General features: G+C 44.0%; 1 protein-coding gene across 2 annotated transcripts in view; it reads right to left on the bottom strand.

The window, feature by feature from the left end:
- The window catches only part of MORC2 (MORC family CW-type zinc finger 2), a 121,543-nt gene extending 103,723 nt beyond the window's left edge, over window positions 1-17,820 (bottom strand). Inside the window, exons 1-2 of one of the 2 annotated variants that reach the window (XM_075212944.1) lie at window positions 17,716-17,820; window positions 16,732-17,053 (exon numbers count right to left, since the gene is read on the bottom strand). In XM_075212944.1, coding sequence (XP_075069045.1) covers window positions 16,732-16,799 — 68 coding nt within the window. In that variant the 5' untranslated portion in view covers window positions 16,800-17,053; window positions 17,716-17,820. Of the gene's footprint in view, window positions 1-16,731; window positions 17,054-17,337 lie in introns of both variants that reach the window. The other variant, XM_075212937.1, reaches the window with a different exon arrangement.
- Window positions 17,821-24,042: the final 6,222 nt, after the last annotated feature.

The following is a 24,042-nucleotide window of genomic DNA, read 5'->3' on the forward strand; positions in this document are numbered from 1 at the left end:
GACACACATATGACCGGGCGGCCGGAAGTTCCGCGCCTGGTTGCCTGGCAACCAAACGCACGGGGAGGAAGTGCAGGCGACCGTCCCGGAAAGACAGCGGGACGGCGCCTGACAGTATACCCTCCTCTTCTTCCTCCCTGTTGAAGAAATCTTTTAAGTAGAAGGGGGGCATAAAGATCTTGTTTGTCCACCCAGGACCTCTCTTCTAGACCGAATCCTTTCCAATGGACGAGGAATTGCTGCCGGCCAAAAAAGAACATGAGAGTCCAGAATCTGGCTGATCTCAGATTGGACCGGAGGAGGTCGGGAGGGAGGTTGAAAGAATTTGTTGAGCACTAGAGGACGTAGTAACGATACGTGGAATGTATTGTGGCATCTAAGCGAAGAAGGTAGTTTTAATTTGAAGCAAACATGGTTGAGGACTTGCAAGATGGTATAGGGGACCTTCAGTTTTAAGACCTTGGTGGACTTACCTTTAGGAGGAGTAGGTCTCAGATGACGATCTGCAAAGGTTTTGTGATGCTGGGTGGCTTTCCCTAGAGCTGCCTTGGGTCTGGCCCAAATGAGAGCAAATTCCTGACAGAGAGCATCCACCGCCGGATCCGGAAAGGTAGGGTGTGCTCCAAATAAGATAAAGAATGGGGAGAACCCTGTGGATTCATGGACATGCTGGTTGTGAGAAAACTCTGCCCAGGGAAGGAATTGAGACCATTTACTTTGGGTGTCGGAAGTAAAGCACCGTTGGAAGGTCTCTAGGACCTGATTGTCTCGCTTGGTCTGGCCGTTGGTCTGGGGATGATACGAGGAGAATTTTAGATCTGTACCCAGGGTTTCACAGAAGGTTCTCCACAATCTGGAGGTAAACTGGACCCCTCGGTTAGAGATGATCTCCTTGGGACAGCCATGTAACTTAAAAATCTCCTTGATAAAAATGTCAGCTAAGCGACTGGCAGTAGGCAAACCGGTGAGGGGGGACGAAGTGGGTCATCTTGGAAAACCGATCGATGACAACCCAGATGTTGTTGAACCCGGCACTGGAGGGAAGATTGGTAATAAAGTCCATGGCAACGCTCTCCCAGGGGGCGTTGGGGATGGAACTGGACGAAGTTGTCCAGCGTGAGCTCTCCTGGAGGTCTTGTGTTGGGCACAGGTAGTGCAAGCTGCGATAAACTTACATATGTCTGTGCGCACAGTAGGCCACCAGAAGCAGCGACAAAGTAATGCTGTGGTCTTTACCCCGGCATGGCCGGCAATGCGGGAGGAATGAGCCCAATGTAAAGGTTTTGAGCCGTAGATGGGGTTCCACGAAGGATCGTCCGGGTGGAGGAGTTGAAGTGTCGGTTCTGGTGAGCGCCACGATATTAGAGGGGGTCGATGATACACTGAGCCACCAACGGGGTTAGGCAATCCGAGTCGTCAAGGGAGCGAGATAAGGCGTCCGTTCGCCCGTTCTTGGCACCAGGACAGAATGTAAGAGTCATGTTGAACAGAGCAAAGAAGGGCTCACAGCAGGCTTTCCGGGGGTTAAGGCAACGAGCCTCTCGGATAAACACCAGATTCCGATGATCCGTGAATACAGTAACGGGATATAGAGCACCTTCCAGTAAATGACGCCATTCCTCGAGTGTGGCTTTGACGGCAAGGAGCTCCTTATCCCCGATTCCATAGTTGCTGTCGCTAGGAAGGAACAGTCTGGAGAAAAACCCACAGAGTGCGAGTGCCGGAAGAAGATTTTTGGAACAGCACGGCTCCGATGCCCACAGAAGAAGTATCGACTTCTAAGAAGAACGGTTGTTCCTGATCTGGCTGAGAAAGGACTGAAGGCAAGGAAAATGCCTTTTTTAGAGCAACGAAGGCAGTAATGGTTTCCGGAGACCAGATCTTGGGGTTAACGGATTTTCTGGTTAATGCCGTGATAGGAGCATTGATGGAGGAAAAGTCTTGAATGTTGTCGACAAAAGTTTGCAAAGCATAGTAGATACCTTGGTGGGATCCATTAGTAGTCCATGGCCAGACACGATAAAACCAAGAAAAGGTACTTGAGTCATTTCGAAGACACATTTCTCTAATTTGCAGTAAAGATGGTATTTACGTAATCTGAGTAAGACCTCTTTGACTTGTTCCCGATAGGAAATCAAATCTTTAGAAAACACCAATATGTCATCCAAGTAGACAACCACGGTGGTGTATAAGTCCTGAACGATGTCGTTGACGAATGATTGGAAGATGGTGGGAGGATTACAGAGGTCGAAGGGCATCACCAGATACTTAAATTGCCCATCCCTGGTATTGAAGGCCGTTTTCCACTCATCACCCTTCTTAATACGACTCAGGTTGTAAGCCCCTCGAAGGTCGAGTTTGGTGAAAAATCGGGACCCACTAATTCTGTCAAAGAGATCGGAGATAAGGGGTAGTGGATAGCGATTCTTGATGGCGATGCGGTTAAGGGGACGGTAATCAATGCATGGGCAGAGTGAACAGTCTTTTTTTATTAACAAAGAAGAATCCTGCCCCATCAGGAGAAGTAGACTTGCAGATAAACCCGTTTCAGGTTCTCAGTAATATATTGGGACATAGCCAATGTCTCAAGATGGGATAATGGATAAGTCCGTCCCTTGGGAATGGGTTGACCAGGGGATAGTACAATGGAACAATCCCAGGGACGATGAGGTGGCAGGATCTCCACTTCAATCTTACGAAAGACATCCTGGAACTCTGCATATGCAGCAGGAAGGATAGAGTCTGTTAATGTGGAATGGGCTGTGACCTGAGATCTGGGGAAAGGAACCCCGGACATGCATCTATGAGGACATTCTGAACCCCATACGGTAACCTGAGCATGGTCCCAATCTTTTTGTGGTGAATGCATCCGGAGCCAGGGTAGTCCCAAGATGAGAGAGTTAATGGACTTAGGCAAAACCAGGAACTGAATCATCTCACTATGAAGAGCTCCTACCATCAACCGGACAGGAGAGGTGACGTAGGAGATGGAATCGTTGACGACACGATCACCATCTACTGCCGTTAATGACAACGGTTGAGGCAAAGGTATTAAAGGAATTTGGAGCCGTGAAGCAAGAGTTGCAGAAATGAAGTTCCCATAGGAGCCGAAGTCCACAAAGGCCATGGTGGAAAAGGGACCTTTAAGGGAGCTCAGGGTGACAGCCATGAGGAGTTCTGGAGTGTTTTTGGAGTAGGGAGCAACTGTGGATTCTCCTAAAGCGGCCTCCCTGCCACCGTTTAGGAGGGTTTCCCGTTGCTTGAAATGTCTCTGGCTCAACCCGCCTAGTATTAAAGCGTTCCTGCGTGCGTTCTTGATAACACAGGTCCACCTTGATACAGAGGGAGACGAGGGTATCGAGATCCGCAGGGAGGTACCTGGAAATCAGATTTAATTCAGTCGACCAGACCTTGCCAAAATATTGCCACCAGTGCTTCGTTGTTCCACTTTAAAATTCAGACGCCAAGGTCCGGAACTGAACCGCGTATTGACCCACGGACAGGTTACCTTGACGAAGATTCAGTAGACTTGCAGCCGCACAAGCTACTCTCCCCGGGACGTCAAAGACCCTCCTGAAGGCTTCAATGAAGGATACCGTATTACTAAGTAGGGAATCATTCTGTTCCCATAGGGGAGAGGACCAGGCAAGGGCTTGACCGCTCAAGAAAGATATTATGAAAGCCACTTTGGTCCGTTTGGAGGGAAATGCACCGGGGTTACACTCGAACTGTATGGCACATTGGTTCAGGAAACCCCTGCATCATTTGGAATCTCCATCAAACTTTTCTGAGGTCCGAATGTGCAGGCTGGAAGCGGCCATGGAGACAGTGACCACGCAGGAGGATGCTGACGCTGAGTAGGTTATAGCTGGGGTAGCAGGCAGGGAGCCTTGTAAGGCATCAAAGCAGGTGGCGATTCCTTGGACACACTGAAGCAGGTGTGCCTGGGCCGCCTCTTGTTGTTCAACCCGCTGGGAAAGGTGAAGGAGGTCTCGAGCAGATGGTTCACCAGACCCCTCCGTAGTCATGGCCAGAGTATACTGTCAACACTGTATGTTGCGTACCTGCTAGCGTTGGCACTTCTTTGATGAAGGTGCGGAATCTAACGTGCCCCTGGTATTCACCAGAGACCCCCAGAAGGAGGTATGGACTCTGCCGCAGGAGACACGCAGGTCGCGGCCCCTCCCAAAGTCGGATAGTGAGGCACGTGAGAAGAATGGTCAGACAAGCCAGGTCGGTAACAATGCTGGCAACCAAGGTGCATTAGGAGTATCCAGAAGAATGGTGAGACAAGCCGGGTTGGTAACAGTCTGGCAATGCAGTACAACAGGAAAATCCAGAAGAGTGGTCAAACGGTCTGGGTAGAAAGGGCACTGGCAGGCAGGATAGTCAAGACATATACAGGATATATGGAACGCTGGAGGCAGGTAAATGGACCCGATACTCTGGCACTAGAGGACAGACAGGATATGCCTTATAAAGGCTGGGCAGCCAATGGATGGAGAGGGGGCGTCGGTGCTGTCATCAGCCGCCGCCGGAGGTAGTATCCCTAGCAACGGAACGCGCATGCACAGATAGTCGGGCCGGGCGGCCGGAAGTTCCGCGTCTGGCTGCCTGGCAACCAGACGCACGGGGAGGAAGTGCAGATGACCGTCCCGGAGAGACAGCAGGATGGCGCCTGACAAGGATGTATGTAGATATTCTATCCATTAGAAATATGAAATCTTCCACGTTGACTACATTTATTAAAATTGAAGTGGAGAATGTATTATACATTTTGTGGCTCAAAATTCAAGAATTGTCTTTAATTTTCCATCCCCATCTGAGCTTGAACAAGTCATTATAAAAACACAATCAGAAAACGGGATATGAAAAAGAAAACAATTTTAGTACTCGACTAAATAGTCATTTAGTATAAAACCAATAAAAACTCATAATAAAATAATTCAGCCTGCAGCAGTATCTGAAGACTCTATTGGCATAACATGCTCTGACGCTTCTCACATGATCGCGATTATGAGAGCAGAAGTGGAGTCTAACAACAGTGAAAGCGGGTATATACACACAACACTACAGGAGACAGTGAAAGGTTTAAATATTTCATCTGAAAGCAAGCTGACCACTTTCCCAAAAAACTTTTCATTTCTTACAACATGCTGAGAAGTTTTATTTTTAACCTGTTATCTAACCCACTTGTGACTAACTGCTCACTAATTGATCTAATTGATCTAACATATTAACTAGCTTCTGATGAATAAATACAAAAAAGGAGCGCCAGGCATAGTGTGATAAGGTCTAAGTTACTTGAGAAGAAACTTGTGGGAGTTCCAAGGGATACTATTATCCAGATAAGCGATTTTATCTTCTGTCCTTGGTACGAGACCAATTTGGAATATATGGTCACTTTGTTGTTAATTGACGTTATCACACTATGTCTGGCGCTCCTTTTTTGTATATATCTAGGTGCCACATCCGCAATTGATGTATAAAGTGAAGCGGCCTACTGTATGTGAATCTTTTTATATATAAGCACAATATATTCACGTGACTGTGTTAATGCACTGAGCGCCGTTGTCTTTTACCACTGTTTTTATAGCTTCTGATGAAGTTGAAATCCTTAATTTAGCTTGGAAGGAGCGAGATTATCAGAAACACCTACAGGTTTGATAGCGTTCCGAAGAGGAATTCATCACACTCTCCCCAAGATATGATGTATCAGGATTGTTCTTGTCTGTTTACATAGAAGAAACAGTGGACTTGACCTTTGTGTCTGAGTACTTATTTAATTGGGACATATTGCAGTTGCACACGGACAGTTTCTTAAATTTATTAAGCGAGGCTTCGTTTGCTTATTAAGTACTAAGAATATTTTAGTCCTTTTATCTGCTGCTAATATATTATTCAATATTTCTGTCTTAATGATATAGCTGTGATATTTAATCAGTTTGTTTTTAAAGTTTGTATTGGTTTTATACCAAAATTACTATTTATTCAAGTACTAAATAAATGATCTTTTTGTATCACTTTTAGCAGTTTCTGAGGCTAGTGTATTTTTGTAGTTAATTTAGGAAGTAACAATATCTCTCTGCACATTAACTCCTCTTGCCACAGGTTATCAGACTATACAATTACAGAAAGGAATTTGAAATTAAACGTTGAAATAATTCCTGCGTTTATACAGCTATAGTACTTTTGAGGTTTATTTGAATAAAATAGTTGATTTACATTGTAGAATTGTTAGGAACCCCTCTAGCCGGTACAGCACAACCCGGAGTCTGCTCTGCCAGTCAGGTGTTCACTGGAGCCCCTAGTGGTGGGGACAGACTTGGCCGCAGACTAGCAGAGGTTCGTGAAGTGTGTACCGACTAGGGGGAACCCAGGTAAGCGGAGTGAAGTCCAGGCAAGGGTCAAGGGCCGGCAGCAGACAGGGAATCCAATACACAACCCAGGGTCAAGGGTCACAAGCACGGTAGCAAGGTCCAGATACAGGCAAGAAGGTCAGGGTCACAGGATACACAGGCAGGGTCAAATCCAGGCAAGGGGTCATACACAGGTAATCAGTCCAAACAGGTTTTCACCAATACTAACAGGAGCAGGTTAGCCGACAGGCAGACTGGACGCTATAACCGGCAGGGAGGCTAAGCCCTCCCCGCCTTATATACAGACTTTGGCCAATCAGGGCTTAGCCCTGCAACACATCACAGCCCATGCCCCGACAATAATTAGCCCACAGGCTATCTTAGCGCATGCGCCCGGCTGCCTCACTTGCTGGGGCGCACCGCTTGTTACACTCGGCGTCCGGCCGGGCCCGAGAACCGGAAGTGACGCCCCGTTCGTCATGGAGATGGCCGAGACGTTCACTAGGAACAGGAAGTGAGTCGCGGCGGTGCCCGAGGCCGCCGCGGCTCCTGACAGTAGCCCCCCCTTGAGGGGTTAAGGAACCCCGACACCCAGGTTTTTTAGGGAATTTTTTTAAAAATTCTCTTAAAAGTTTTGTAGCATTAAGTTTTCTCCGGGGGACCCAGGACCGCTCCTCCAAGCCGCGACTCCTCCACTGTACCAGGAAGTGCACCTGGCCCTGCACGTTCTTAGAATCGAGAATCTTCTGAATTATGTATTTTTGAGGCTTATTCCAATTCTGTACATGTGGACTTGGAAGCTGGGATTGACTTGGGTATAGTACAGGCTTAAGCAAAGAGCAATGAAATGTGTTTGGTATCCTTAATGACCCAGGAATTTTCAACCTGAATGCCACGGCATTGATCTGCTTAATAACGAGAAACGGACCGATGAATTTAGGACCCAATTTCCTGCAAGGCTGTCTGAGCCTAATATTTCGTGTAGAAAGCCACACTTTCTGGCCCACTTTAAGGGAGCAGGTGGTACGGTGGCGATCAGAAAATTTTTTCGCAGAAAATGAGGCCCGTCTTAAAGCAAATTGCACTTTTTTCCAAATGACCTGGATGTCAGCAGCTGTGGAACGAATCTCCGGAATACCAGCGGATCTGAGGGAATACAAGGAATTGGATCTGGGATGGAAACCAAAGCAATAGAATGGCGAGATTTGCGTAGATGAATGATATGAATTGTTATAGGCGAATTCTGCCCAGGGCAATAAGGACGACCAGTTGTCGTGAAATTCGGAAATGTAGCATCGTAAGAACTGCACCAAGGACTGATTAACCCTTTCAGTCTGTCCATTAGACTGGGGGTGGTATGCAGACGACAGGCTAATCTTGATTCCAAGCAGGGTACAAAAGGATTTCCAAAATTGTGCTATAAATTGTGACCCACGATCAGAAACAATGTCAACAGGAAGTCCATGGAGGCGGAATATGTGCTGGATGAACAGGACAGCCAGATTTTGAGCACTAGGGAGACTGGTTAGTGGTATGAAGTGAGACATCTTGCTGAATCGATCTACTACAACCCATATGGTGTTGTGTCCTGCAGAGAGTGGCAGATCGACGATAAAGTCCATGGACAAATGAGTCCAGGGTTTTGCAGGAACGGGCAATGGAATCAATTGACCTACCGGACGATTCCTGGGAACTTTATTCCTGGCACAACCCTCACAAGAGAGAACATAACTCCTGACATCAGTAGGTAACGATGGCCACCATACAGTACGGGATAAGATTTCCAACGTTTTCTGGATTCCAGGATGTCCAGCAGTCTTACTATTGTGAGCTTCTGCAAGAACCGCCTTCCTTAAATGAACCGGCACAAATAAACATCCGTCCGGGGTATTATCCGGGGCTATCCTTTGAAACCTTTGGAGTGTAATGCTCAGGTCTTGGGTCAGCCCAGCGTGGATTATGGAAGGGAGAATGATAGGTTCCGGATTCATAATAGGAACATGATTTGCCAGGAAGCTTCTAGACAGAGCATCTGCTCGGACATTCTTAGAACCTGGTCGGTAGGTGATTAAAAAATCGAATCGAGTGAAAAATAGCGATCAACGGGCCTGTCTGAGGTTCAGACGTTTGGCCGACTGAATATATTGTAGGTTTTTATGATCCGTAATAACGGAAATCTGATGCGTGGCACCCTCCAGCCAATGACGCCACTCCTCAAAGGCCCACTTAATTGCCAATAGTTCTCGGTTCCCCATGTCACAAAGAGAATTTAAGATAAAAGTAGGCACATGGGTGCAGACGGTGAGTATGAGAGTCCTTCTGAGACAATATAGCACCAGCACCGACATCAGAGGCGTCAACCTCAAGAACAAATTTTTTTTAGGATCTGGGTGTCTAAGGACCTGAGCGGATACAAAGGCTTTTTTCAGGCTTTCAAATGCAGCTATTGCTTGAGGCGACCAATTAGTGGAATCCATTCCTTTGTGAGTCAGGGTGACAATAGGAGCCACAATATCACCAAAGCCACAAATGAACCTTCTATAATAATTGGCGAAGCCCAGGAACCTCTGCACCGCTTTGAGATTATTTGGTTGCACCCAATCCAGGATAGCTTGGACCTTGGTTGGATCCATGGAGAACCCTTCCGAAGAAATTACGTAGCCTAGGAAGGATACCTTCTGCACCTCAAACTCGCATTTTTCTAGTTTGGCATAAAGGTGGTGTTCTCGCAATTTCTGTAGGACCTGTTTGACGTGGCCCCGATGTATAGTTAATGACTTGGAATAGATGAGAATGTCGTCTAAATAGACGACCACGAAACAATCAAGGAACTCTCGTAGCACTTCGTTAATCAGATCTTGAAACACAGCAGGTGCATTACTGAGGCCAAACGGCAGTACCAGATACTGGTAGTGGCCGGAGTGTGTATTGAATGCAGTCTTCCATTCATCTCCCTCTCTGATGCGGATGAGGTTGTATGCGCCACGGAGATCGATTTTGGTGAAGACAGTGGCACCTCTTAACTGATCAAATAACACCGAGATGAGAGGGAGCGGATAGGTGTTCTTGACTGTAATTTGATTGAGACCCCGGTAGTCAATGCAGGGCCGCAGTCCACCATCTTTTTTTGACACAAAGAAGCATCCGGCACCTACAGGAGATTTAGATGGCCTGATGAACCGCTTTTCAAGATTCTCCTCAATATAAGCTTGCATGGACTTGGTCTCGGGACCAGAGAGAGAATATAAGCGCCCCTTAGGTAACTTGGAACCAGGAATCAGCTCAATAGCACAGTCGAAGTCTCGATGAGGCGGTAAGGTGTCAGCAGCCTTTTTGGAGAACACATCCCAGTACTCATGATATTGTGCGGGAAGTTGCTCCGGAATAGACTGGATTACACGCAGAGGCAGTCAAGCAGGACTGTGTACAATACGAGCTCCACTGGACAATTTCACCTTTTTCCCAATCCACAGCAGGATTGTGACAGGAAAGCCACGGATGGCCCAGGATCAGCGGGACTGATGGACAGTCGATAAGGAGGAGGGTTATGGCCTCGGAATGAAGAGCTCCTATGTTCAGTTGTAGTGATGGAGTCTCGCAAACAATTTAACCTCCAGGCAATGGACTCCCATCTAGACCACAAACTGTAACTGCAGAACGAAGCTTCACCATAGGAATCCCAGCAGAATGGGCAAACCCGATGTCGAGGAAGTTGCCTGCCGCTCCACTAGCAATGAAGGCAGACAGGGCCACGGAACTGGCACCGAAAGTAACTTGTGCAGGAATCAGGACAGCATTCTTTTGGGAAACGATTTGCAACCCCAAGTGGACTTTTCCCAGACATGCTCCCTTTTCAGGTTTGTATGGACAAGAACAGGAAAAGTGGCCCTTATTGCCACAATAAAGACATAGGCCTTGTGACCGTCTCTTGTCTCTTTCCTCCGGAGGGATGTGAAAAGCCCCTGACTGCGTAGGCTTCTCAACATCCGTGAAGGCTGAAATAATTGCAGACAAACAAGAAGACGCCTCTTTCTCTGTCCTCCTCTCCTCAATCCTTCTGTTAATTTTAATGGCGAGTTGCATAAGGCTCTCCAACGAGGTGGGGGAAGGATACTGCACAAGTGAATCCTTAATCTCCCCTGACAGTCCTAAGCAAAACTGGCTGCGTAACGCTGGATCATTCCACTCACTGTCAGGCGACCATCTGCGGAATTCAGCGCAGTATTCTTCTGCCGAGCGCAGGCCTTGCTTTAAGGCCCGTAGATGAGCCTCAGCAGAGGCAACTCGATTGGGATCATCGTAAAGGAGGCCTAGTGCATTAAAGAAAGCTTCCAACGATTGCATGATAGGACTCGACTGTGGTAGGGTGAAGGCCCAGGACTGGGGGTCACCCTGCAGGAGGGAGATGACAATTCCAACTCGCTGCTGTTCTGAACCAGAAGACCGAGGCTTCAGCCGAAAGTAGAGTTTGCAGCTTTCTTTAAAATTCCGGAACAGTGCTCTATTTCTGGAGAACCGGTCCGGCAAATTTAACTTGGGTTCATCAACTGAACCAGAACTGAGCAGTGTAGTCCGGGGGACCTCGTCTGGGGAGGACAACCGCTGGGACAGTTCCCGGATCATCTGGTAGAGGGTCTCAACATGACCCGCCAGAGCTTGAAGAGGAGACGATTTGGTTCCGCTTCCTTCCATACCAACTTCGTCTCCGAAACGTATAGGCCGGTTATAATGTTAGGAACCCCTCTAGCCGGTACAGCACAACCCGGAGTCTGCTCTGCCAGTCAGGTGTTCACTGGAGCCCCTAGTGGTGGGAACAGACTTGGCCGCAGACTAGCAGAGGGTCGTGAAGTGTGTACCGACTAGGGGGAACCCAGGTAAGCGGAGTGAAGTCCAGGCAAGGGTCAAGGGCCGGCAGCAGACAGGGAATCCAATACACGACCCAGGGTCAAGGGTCACAAGCACGGTAGCAAGGTCCAGATACAGGCAAGAAGGTCAGGGTCACAGGATACACAGGCAGGGTCAAATCCAGGCAAGGGGTCATACACAGGTAATCAGTCCAAACAGGTTTTCACCAATACTAACAGGAGCAGGTTAGCTGACAGGCAGAATGGACGCTATAACCGGCAGGGAGGCTAAGCCTTATATACAGACTTTGGCCAATCAGGGATTAGCCCTGCAACACATCACAGCCCATGCCCCGACAATTATTAGCCCATAGGCTATCTTAGCGCATGCGCCCGGCTGCCATACTTGCCGGGGCGCACTGCTTGTTACACTCGGCGTCCAGCCGTTGCCTTGGCAACGGTCAGGCCCGAGAACCGGAAGTGACGCCCCGGTCGTCATGGAGACGGCCGGGACGTTCACTAGGAACAGGAAGTGAGTCGCGGCCCGAGGCCGCCGCGGCTCCTGACAACATTATTATATTTTTTTTTTTCTTCATTGCCTAATCTTCTGATTTCAACAGCAGTTAAAAAACAAAAACATAACAAAATACCATCTTCTTAGTGGATAGCAAGTGATTTAAAACGTGGCAAAAATTGAAAAACAATAGAATTATAGGTAACAGTTAATTCAATTTTCTTGAATTATTACATGGCAGCCATAACAAATAAGTTAACTCCCTAGTTGCAAAAGTAGGTTTGGATGGAACATACCCATTGTGGGAACCTACAAGCAAGAGAATTTCTAAGTTCTCTCAGTATGGAAATGTGAATAGAAATTACCTTGACATGTAATCAATTTTCTTTACCATTAGTTGGTTGTGGACAGAAAGATGGAAGTGTCATCTCTGAATTTATACGAAAAGTAGGTAGCAAAGCCGGTTTATAGTTCTTATAGGTCTGTTTAGATTCACAAAACACTTACAACATAAGTTATCCAATTCAAAATTTGACTGGCAGATGTATATGCCTCTAAGTGTGAGCCACTAACGGGAGACATCTTCTAAAGAGTCAAAAGGATCACATTTTAGTGGCCAAGACAACAAAGGTGCCACAAAATGTTCGACAAGGAGTAAGACCTCTATCAAAACAATATTTAAGAAAATACAGAATAACTAAAATAATAGAAGAAGGGGGGTGGGGGTCATCTAGTTTGGGTTTTCATCACAGGATGAGTCTTTTCTAGATTCTATAGTAAAAAGTGTAAGAATGTATTTTTGGTGCTTAAAGAAACACAACAATAACATTATCAAAAATTCCCTAGTGTCTCAAAAGTTACCACTCAATCTCCACCCCATCAAAAAGAGGGCACCTGGATTTGGATGGATAATTGGTCTCTGGTGCAAAAGATCTGCTCTGCATCAAGAGGCCAAAGTTATTCTTGAAGCATTCTCCAAAGAGCTGCAAACTACGACTGACAGGGCCAAAATGGAAGGATCTCTACGACCTCCACACTCCTTCTTTCCTGAAGGATGCGAGCAATGAGAGGGAATGGTAGGAATACTTACCCCAGCTAAAAGCTCTATGGCACACTCTTTCTGCTATGATGTTCCTGTGAGGGGAATAGAATCAAACCACCTTGGTGCTCTGAGCTGCTGAAATAATCTACTATGGTATTGTCTTTGCTTACCATATGAAGTGCAGAAAGAGAATTTACAATGTTCTCTGCCAATGCCTTCAATTCTGACATCATTGTCTTGCTCTGGATGCCTCCTTGTCAGTTTACAAAAGCAATTACTATTCTGTTGTCAGAAAAAATCCTGAGATGTTTGTGTCTTAGAAAACATGCAGATGGCTTTCGCAATGTGCCCAGGATCACTTCTGTAAGCAGATGAGATCTCCAACCTATGGAGCTGAAATTTCTTGAGAGCACAATTCATTATGGTTCTGTAAGAGGCATTCTTTGATTTCTTAGTCTCGGATCCTGTCACCAGTTGAGAGAGTACTTGATGACCATTGTGAGTTCATCCAGAGAAAACGACTTGCGATCTCACCGAGATTCCGATTCATCTTTTACGCAAGTCCCTTTGTGTGCTGTATCTTGCGTAAAATCGCTCTATGCATGTTCATAAAATGACTTTACGCCAAAGCACACAACAGCATGCATTTCATGCCTGAATGCAAATGACAGTTTTCGACTACCTACGACTTGAAGGAAGGAACAGGGTAGAGAAGGGGGTGGATGAATGTGTGCAATGTACAGTAAGGGCGCTCCAACGCAGATGTTGCCAGTTCAAGTTCTGAGTTTCTCTTATATACGCGTTTTTTTATCTGTATTTGAATCAGCTCCAGGGCAGGTGTAAATGCCGGCTGATAGTGATGACTGCCACGGCATTATCTCTATTAAAAACTACACGTATGCATTCCACTAGATAGCACAGAACATTTGTATGCAAGTATAAGAAACTATAAAAACAGGTTGTATGTACAGTACGCACCAAGAACATCCTGATTTAATGTGAAGAAAAATGGAAACAAAATAATTTTACAAATATTTTTATTAATGATTATAGTATTAAGAGTTTATAATTTCTTTTATAATTTTTTTTATGCATTCTGACGGGACTTTATATTGCGCTTATGCATATGCGTATCCTGCAGTCTGTTCTGTCTGTTAACATACAAGTACCATTTAAGCAGGGTGTACTTATACGCAGATTCAAATGGAAACGTATCTTGAGATCCACTTGGATTTGAATACGGCCGCAAGAACACTCAAGTTCCATGCTCGTTTTAAAAATGCAACTTCCATGCACATTGCATTGGAAAACGAATCAGGTCCCGAGTTGAAAATCTTAAATGCAATATATGGACAAAAGTATTCGGACACTTGACCATTACACCAACAAGAGCTGTAGTGAAATTGTATTCAAATACATATACTTTAATATGGAGTTGGTCCCCCTTTCGCAGCGATAACAGCTTCCACTCTTCTTGGAAGGCTTTCCACAAGATGTTGGAGTGTTTCTGTGAGAATTTGTGCCCATTCATTCTGTAGAGCATTTATGAGGTCAGGCACTGCTGTTGGAACGAGAAGGCCTGGCTCACAAATTCCATTTAAGTTGATCACAAAGGTGTTCGATGGGGTTGAGGTAAGAGCTCTGTGCAGTCCTTGCTTTGTGAACTAGGGCACAGTCATGTTGGAATAAAAAAAGGGCCATCTCCAAACTGTTGCCACAAAGTTGGAAGCATAGCATTTTCCAAAATGACTTGGTATGCTGAAGCACTAAGATTGCCCTTTACTGGAGATAAGGGGCCTAGTTCAAAACCTGAAAAACAGCCCCATACCATTATCCCTCCACAAAATTTCACAGTTGACATAATGCAGTCAGGCAGCCAACGTTCTCCTGGCATTCGCCAAACTGGCATCCGTTTCCACTGCTCCACAGTCCAGTGTCTGTGTGCTTTACCCCACTCCATCTGACGCTTGGCATTGGTCTTGGTGATGAAAGGCTTGCATGCAGCTGCTCGGCCATGGAAAACTATTCAATTAAGCTACCGCGGCACAGTTTTTGTGCTTACATTAATGCCAGTCGAAGTTCGGAACTCTTCAGTTATGGAATCAGCAGAGCGTTGGAGACCTTTACTCACCATGCGCCTTAGCAGTCGTAGACCCTGCTCTGTTATTTTACGTGGTCTTCCTCTTCGTGGCCGAGTTGCTGTTGTTCTTAAACGCTTCCACTTTCTAATAAAATCACTTACAGTTGAATGTGGAATATCCAGCAGGGATGAAATTTCACAAACCGTCTTATTGCAAAGGATTCTATCATAGTACCATGCTTGACGTCATTGAGCTTTTCAGAACGACCCATTCTGTATCAAAAATGTTTGCAAATGAAGTTTGCATAGCTAGGTGCTTGATTTTATACACCTCTGGCAATGGGTGTGATTGAAACACCTCAATTCAATAATTAACAGGTGTGGCCAAATACTTTTATCCATATAGTGTAATGTCATCTAATCCATGGAAGAATGTTGATGGTGAAGGTGAACATTCCCCGGACATGAATACTGGTTCGTATCAAGAGTGAGTAGTTGAGATTGCAATTTGCATGCTAGATATTGCATTGGTTCCATAATATTTAAAATGTCCAATACACTGGCACACTTCTGAACAGATGCAGGGAAGATCACAGCAGGCCCATGTACCTCTGTGGAACTGACAAACACTGTCTTTCACATGCCTTTTGAACCTAGGCAACCCATAAGTGGCGTTACACACACCTACACTGTGTGCAGATGTGCAACACTTGTAAAAAAAAAATAGCTCCAGAAATCTAGGCCCTATGTTTGCTACCACAATGAAGTAACTAGGGAACCTAGGAAACTACCCTCATACCTGCTCGTAATTAGAAGACGAGACGCCAGGACTCTCCGAAACAAAGCCACAGTAGCACAAACATTAAGCTCACTACACTCACCAAAACCTCCTTATTTAGCTAAGAGACAGGAAAAAGACACAAACAGAAAGGATAAGTCACTATATATATATATATATATATATATATATATATATATATATATATATATATATATATATATATATATATCTCTACTATATAAATGCCTAGTGGCGTGTGTGGGGGAAAAAAAAACCAAGCTGCAGTGCCACCTGCTGGGCAGAGTTATACACTGACCTATATATTTCTTGAAGGAGAAGTGACAGTTGGGAGTGGTTGGCGGTTGCCGGGGGTGACAGTGGGGAGTTTTTAACACCTTAAGTAGCTTGATTTGACTAGAATGCATGAGTATCATGCACGGGTTAACTGACCTACTAAATTCTTAGTGTGTGGAAAAAAAACTCAAAAAGGGCTGAAATTTGGTATACTGACATTAATGACGAGTTGAGGGGTCAAACTCATTTTCGTGAGGTAATTTTACCTCATGAACACACATGTGTACAGTGGCGGATCCAGGGGGTGCGATCGGGGGAATCGCCGCCGCCCCCCCCCCCCAGCAGGGGTTTGCTGCCGACGGCTGCACATTATGTGCAGGTCCGTTTGGCAGTGACAGTGTGCTGCCCGGCTGCTCTGATTGTGTTTTAAACACAATCAGAGCAGCCGGGCAGCACACTGTCCCTGCCTGTCACTGCCGAGCGGACCTGCACATACTGTGCAGCCCCCGGCAGCCTCAGAAGTCGGAAAGCGGGTGGGGCCTAAATCGCCCTGCCCTAACATCCCCCCGGGGAACAAACATTTTCTAGAATGCATGAGTATCATGCACGGGTAATCATATATATATATATATATATATATATACACACATATATACATTCCAGCAGTGTTTCTTTTCCTGACTCTACTTAGCTGACTAGTGAGATAACCCATTTGATATAGCTGTATATATAGAGTATAAGACGTTTTCACAACCAGAATATAAAAAATATACCACCACAAAAAAAGAATACATTTCTTGACATGAAGAATACTCACGAATTAGTGTGTAGATATTCGAAGGTCAACTGTGCACGATTTAAGCTACTATAATTTGTAAATGCCATGATTCCAGCGATTTCCACCAAGATGTTAAAAAAAACCTCTAGATATTGTTTTGTTTTTTGTAAACCATATATGAAAAAGGCTTACAAAGACTTATTTTGACGGCTCGCAAAATGTTTTTCTTGAAGCCATGTGTTTAGAAATATCCGCAAAGCATTAACTAATAACGGCTCTGTCTTCAGTTTTCGCTAGTTTTTACAGTGATGCCTTGCACATTAGGTAACAGTATACTTCAGTATTCTTTACTGGTTGATATCTGCAAGAGAAAAAAACATTCTATGTTAATCTATTTTCTAAATATTCTGAAGAATGCAAATCTTATTTTAAACTATACTGAAACATAAATAATGCCTAAATAGCAGTAACCCTTATGCCTAAGTATCAATTAACTAAACCTGTAATTGATACTTGTATAACATCACAGATTTGTTCTCAAATTTGTAAGTGAAGATTTTACTTCATCAATCACGTTGGGGCTGCCGCCTGATAGAGCAGAATGCAGGCTCCTGCGTGTTCAGCATACACACTCTGGTTTCCCACCTTTCAGAGGACAACGTTGCTACAAATCAGCAGCCCAACAGATATATTCCGACTCCTACTTTCCTAACAGCTCGGACCGTAATCCATTGGATCGTTCTCTCTTAACTCGTATTTCTCAAGATTCTCGCATTCCCCACGACTCAGTTTCCGGTGCAGTTCTCCGCCCCTTCCGCAGTGCGCAAAGGCTTCTAGCTACCGCCCAGATGTTTGTGAACGCGCTTCCTTCAGGAGGAGAGACGCTGTGGTCTGGTGCAGAAGCGTACGGCTCGTACAAAGACCGGAAATCTCGGCGGCTTGTTTCAATATCTACTAGAGTCAGTGTTCCGCAGTACAATGGATATGTGTAATCTATTGAGCTGTTTTTCGAACCAGCCTCACCGAGCAGCGTGGCTGAGCAATCCCAGGCTGGAAAGATCGGGTTGCGAATCCTGTATCTGCGTCACAGGAGCCCCGCCCGTCCTGACTGTACACGTGACGCGCACTGTAGGTGCCTGATTAGCGCAATAGCCAGAGTGTAGCGCTAAGTACGCGCTCAGAAGGGCGGGGCGAGAACGCGCCCACAAGACAAAGATCCCGTTGTTGGTTCGCGCGGTTTTGGCAGGTCCCAATAGAGGAAGATTGGCTGTTATCTTTGTAGCGGCGTTTCCCTGAACATAAACGGATTCGGCGGCGTTTCCAAATCGGCTCGGTACACATCTGTCGTTACCAACGTCTAGCAGTGGGTGCTTGAAACGTTGTTATATGTAAATCGACTTTTTCTAAATTGAACGCGTAAAGTCATTGGTGAGGTAATTGATAGTCAGCGGCAGCTTATTTTGTTTTTTTATTTTTTTTGCTCGATTTACTTAACACCTTGTTTTCTCACTGTGTGATTGGAATGATTACATGAGTGGTAAACAAAACATATTTGGCCGTGGTGGAAGGGGGGCTTTATCGTCTGTAAGAGTAGAGGGGTTGTGTGTGTGTGTGTGTGTGTGTGTGTGTATATGTATATATGTATATATATATATATATATATATATATATATATATATATATATTCATTCCAACTTGCATCAGATTTGCACCATTTGCCTTGCTAGTTTTGATTCTGCTGTGGAAGAACAGTTTTCACTTCTAAGAAATCTAGGGGAAATTCCAAACAATGAGCTGCTGGACATCCCCACATCCAAAATTTCCAGTTGAGATAATTTACGGGTATTGCACTACCTAAACAGCATGGATTTTCCTGCTCGCCTCAATGTTGCAACTTTGCACATCACTTTTGCGACCGTTCTGGAGTCCCTTTGTGGCACATCATTGGGAATTTAATCCTCCCCAAGATTTTAGTTTATTTGTGTAAATGTTGTTTTTGAACTTTAGAAGGCTTACCGTATGCTATTTGTAAGAGGGCCTTTTTTGCAAAAGCCAAACAAAATACTTTGCTTCAAATCTCATGTTCAGGTAGTTAGACCAGAACATGACTGTAAATGCTTCAGACTGTGACATGCAAGTTGAAACTCATGCTACTTTCTGTCTAGAATATCATGTTGTGATAGTTGCAGCTTTACATGTGTCTGCAATTGTGGCTTTTTGCTAGTGGACACCATTTTGGGAGCAGTTGCAGGCAACTGCATTGGGTATAAAATAAAAAAGTTGACCTTCTGCAGGAATTGTATGCTGAAAGCTGAATTTAAACACAAAATACAATAGCATACTCAAAATTATTGTCACATTTTTTCCCCCATTTACATACTTCATAAATGGCAATCATGAGTAATGGTAATATGCAATTAGAATATGTTAAGCAAGTAGTGGTTTCTCAGGCACAATAATACTAATGAGAACAAATGTCCATGTTATATGTTACTAGCGGGTATATTAATCTTTCATATTTTGTTTGGGCAAGTAAATCTAGAAAGGCAAGAAGTACTAGTGTACCAACATTTAATACAAAGTAAGTATCCTGCTATGATCCAAAGGAGAATAAATGTGCAAGTTATTATTGAAGAAAAGTGTGTCTGAGAAGTGCTTTATGGTCTACACGCATGCACGCAACAGTGTGTTGTGGGTGCCAGTATACCTTTAATACTAAAAATTGGCCACTTTAAAGAATGGGTTTTGGTTGATTTGTCTAGTAAAATACACAAAATGTTGTCTTTCTCAAGATTATACTGATTGAAAGAGACTCAATGCATCAAAGAACGTATAGGAGGCTGATCTGTACTTTCCTAATAGGACACCCAGCTGTACATTTTAGAAAATCAGGTTGTGATAGTTGGATGTCTGCAATCGGAAAATAAATTTGCAAAAAGTTCAAAATATATATCAATCTAAAGAGAATGCTTCGCAGCAAGTATTTTCATCAGGTCTTCCTCAGGACTTTCTAAACCAACAAAGCTCACTACTTGGATATACCGTCTTTGACAGGTTAAATTGCACTACATGCAACCCTGCAGCTTAGTTTGTAATGGCTGGAACCCTCAAGACTCCATCAAAGCAGATAAAAGAAGAATAAAGTGGTGAATACAGATTGTAGACAGAAGACTATACTGAATTATAAAAGAAGAATAAAGTGGTGAATACAGATTGTAGACAGAAGACTATACTGAATTAAAGTGCAAGGCCTAAGCAAGAACAGGATGTGTAAAGTACAGCTAGAAGTCAAGGATGCAATTGTAAAAGCATGTTGATTCTGTGTGTATCCGGGCTCCGGAACGAACCTGACAATGGATGGCTGAAAATGAAAGATTGCGTTACCTGGCAATGAGTTGGGACCCATAATCTAGTGCTAATCCTGTAAAAAAAAAAAAAAACATGCAATCCTGAAGGTAAAATGTAACTCATATAGAGGAGTGAAGATCCAATTCCATGCGGACTTCAGACAGCAAGTTGAACTACAGTGCACAATTTTGGACAGGGCAAATTAATTTTACTCTAAGAATTTAAAAGCATCTAAAGCTACTGTGATAAAATATATATATCGCAGATTATGAATTACTGCATCGAATACCATGCCTGAAAGGTTTATTTTTAACTAAATTTAGTGACTGCTTCTCCTAGTCGTGACTGTCAGTGGATTAATGGAGTCTTTTTGTATTTGATTTATTATGAACTCTTGCTCAAATATTGTGACTCCCAGAGTGCTTAATCTAGATTTACTTGACTTTGCCATGCTTCAGAAATGCTGACCTTAATTGGACTGAAATCCAGAGGGAACCTTTCATTGGTCCATTTTGTTTAAGGTTCAACTGTTGCTGGGAAATTTCTTTCTCCACCTCTGAAAGTTTTTCAGGGAACTTTACCACCTTATTGACCATCTGATGGTGCCATTGGCTTGATATCAGGTACCACTCTTTCCAAAGGTCTACCTGCTTCACATCCCTGAATATATTAGAATCAAGACTGAGGAGGTCATTAGTGGTGCATAAAATGGCCAAGGAGTAGCACAAACTCTGCTTTGGATTTGCGCAAGTCTGACGATTTCTACGAAGGGGCATTGGTTTGTAGAGCAAGATGGTAGCATGTTTGAATGTATACAAATGTTAAGGAAGACTTGTTAGATTAAGTTTGTTGCTTGTCAAGTACAGAGTAGGTGCACTGGTGTGGCTAGGGACAGAGAGATGTCAAACAATTATATTTCATTTGGAGAGGTATTAAAATGAGAATAAAGGGTCTATTTCTATGGACATATTTGCTTTGGGGGGTGTTTGTGCTGATTTAACTTTGCTAAAATACTTGCACTAGCTCAGTGCAGTCAATTGTTAGTATTTTATTTAATTGGAAACAGTTTGACGCTTTGTTGCACTTTGCTGGAGAAGTGCACTCTAAGCAATGTACTGAAAATCTTTCTGTCTATATACACTGATTAGCCCCAACATTAAAATCACTTGCCGCCAAGACAGCTCTAACCCATCGTGGCATGGACTTCACAAGATCTCAGAAGGTGCCCTGTGGTAACTGGCACAAAGATGCTAGCAACAGATCCTTTGAGATCTGGGGAGTTTAGATGCCAAATCACCATCTTTGAACTCTGTCATCTGCTTCAAACCATTCCTGAACCATTTTTGCAGTGTAGCAAGGCACATTATACTACTGAAAGAGGCCACTGCCATGAGGAAATATCATTGCCATGAAGCCCAGATCATTGTAATACCTCTGCTGTGTATCCTGGTGCCATCTTTTTCCCTGGGAAACAATACCCACGCACCCAGCCGTTCACATGATGTAAAAGAAAACATGATTTATCAGCCCAAGCCCCCTTCTGTTGCGCCATGGTCCAGTTCTGGCACTCACTTGCCCTCTGTAGGCGCTGGTCAGGGGTCAGCATGGGAACTCTGAGCATTCTGTGCCTACGCCGTTAGCTGCGATGCACAGTGTGTTCTGACACCTTGCTATCATAACCTGCATTAAACTTTTTCAGGAAATTTGTGCTACAGTACCTCTGATGTGGGATTGAACCAGACTTGTTAGCATTTGCTCTCTATGAGCATCAATAGGCCTTGGATCACATTTGATAGGTATTAACCACTGGTCACAGGAAACCCCCACAAGACCTGCCATTTTGGAGATGCTTGCCTATCATATCCCACCCTTTGTCAGGTGCCATTGTTACAAAATAATGTTATTCATTTAACTTGTTAATGGTTGTCAATGTCAGTGGTTTTAATGTTGTGGTTTGTGTGTGTGTGTGTGTGTGTGTGTATAATATGACCCCTAATGAAAACAAATTGTTCCTTCACTATTCTTTATTATAAATCCTAAATTAGGCTAAACTGAACAGTATTGCAGGATATAAAAAGGAAACAAATGGGTGGTTCCAAATTTGTAGGAGATTGGACTTTGTGAGATTTGCATAATGCGTTTTTTTTAAAATATTTTTCAGCTTGCCTGCACAGCTAACGACTTAGTTTACAGAGGCCTCTCCAGAGTAAGCATGCGCGTTGAATGTGGTCTGTGAAGACCAAATAGATTCCTTGGTTTTGTTGCGGAAATTCAGTGCACGTTGTAAATGATAGCCAGAGGCATAATCTGCATCTGCTAGCAATGTATGGCTACTTTTATTTTTGAGAGGAAAAAAAATCCCCTGCTGTCTGAAATTTATTGATTGTATTTGTGCCTCCATTTTTTATTTTTTTTTCTATTTTTTGTAAATCTTGTGCTCTGCCGTTTATACCTTCGTTTGCATATAGTCGGGATTAGCAGAAATCTTCTTTTAATATTGAAAATGGCCACTACAAGGATCCCACAATGATTATGTGAACAGTCACAAATCTTAGTCTCGGGCTTCATCATTTCTGCTGCAGCCGGATCCAGAGAATGTTTTAACTCGTGAACTGGCCTAAATTTATAGCATTTTTAAGCTATCCACGAGTTTTGTATTTCTGAATACAATTTTCAACCAGGAACTATTCTTCTGTTGTAGGCCCACTATCTTCCCTTATAAAGAATTAAACAACCCCCAGCAAGTATCCTTTGGATGCTTTCTCACTAATTCAACAACCCAAGATTTTATCTCTGCTACAGGCTTAAGCTGGGTGCACACTACACAGTTTTCGTCCAATAATCGGCTAAATCAGCCGACATACGACCGCTCGTTCAAAAGTCGGGTCAGTATGTGCAGTGACACGATGGTCGAGAGTCTGCCCAAATGGACGATTGTCGCCTCATTTGGTTGGTCGTACCGTTTAATATTTTCGTTCCAATTGCGTTTCCGTTGTGTAGTGTGTATAAACTTCCGACCGATCCACAACAGTGAGTACGAAATTAGTCATTGCTCACGACAACATGGCTGTAAAAAGTCACTAAAGGGACGTCCGCTCTTCCCTTTATCGTCCTAAACAAGGCTAGTGTGTATGCAGTCCATGGACCTAGTGATCGGACCATCGATCGCATGTAAAATCATTTGGCATAAAAAGTTGGTTGAAATTTCTGTAGTGTGTACCTAGCTTTACTCAGCTATATCCTTTCTTTGTGGACCTAGATGCTTACTTAATGATTGGAATCTAGAAAAATGTATCCTTTTGAGTTTTTGTGCCAAAAAACACTTTCCAGAAGGGAAAAATTATTTTATAGATAATCGTGAATACTTTTGCAGTGATCTTGCTTTGAAGGACGTGGGACATCTGTTAGCATCATAACTTACACTGACCATAGAAATCTTTTGTACGTTTTATACTGTTAGCGATGGCCCATACCAATCTTGTCCTTACACTAACAAACCATTTTTCATCATTGGCTCTCTATTAATGCTAAACTCCCTGATCCATCGTTCTATTTATGGGGGGGAGGTGCTGCAACCAATCCTGTTGCAATTCCTCTCTAAACTGTCTTCAAGGAGCTATTTGCAAGGTATTCTACCATAAAAAAAACGGCAACAGATCAAGGCTGTCGTGAGCTACCTCTGTTGAGGCGTGGCTGCAGAGTTTGGCTTTCTGCCGGCAATATTGAATTAAGCATGCCATCACTGAAATTTGCTCATCTGTTTATCAGGTCATATAAAAAATGTTAGCCAAATTAATATTGGCTCCTTCAGACCTAACAAGATGGCTAATGAATTTCCAACATGTGAGTGAAAAGAATCCATGAGACGTTTTTCTTTATGTGGGGTTTCATCATATGTTAATGGTTAGTGTCAGCTGGACAGTGTAGCCACTGTTGTTTTCAGTTATCTGAAAAAAAGAATTGCACATCTCTGCAAATGACCCTAAACCATATAAAATATAA

The sequence above is a fragment of the Mixophyes fleayi genome, chromosome 1 (assembly GCF_038048845.1).
Source record: "Mixophyes fleayi isolate aMixFle1 chromosome 1, aMixFle1.hap1, whole genome shotgun sequence".
Classification (NCBI taxonomy): domain Eukaryota; kingdom Metazoa; phylum Chordata; class Amphibia; order Anura; family Limnodynastidae; genus Mixophyes; species Mixophyes fleayi.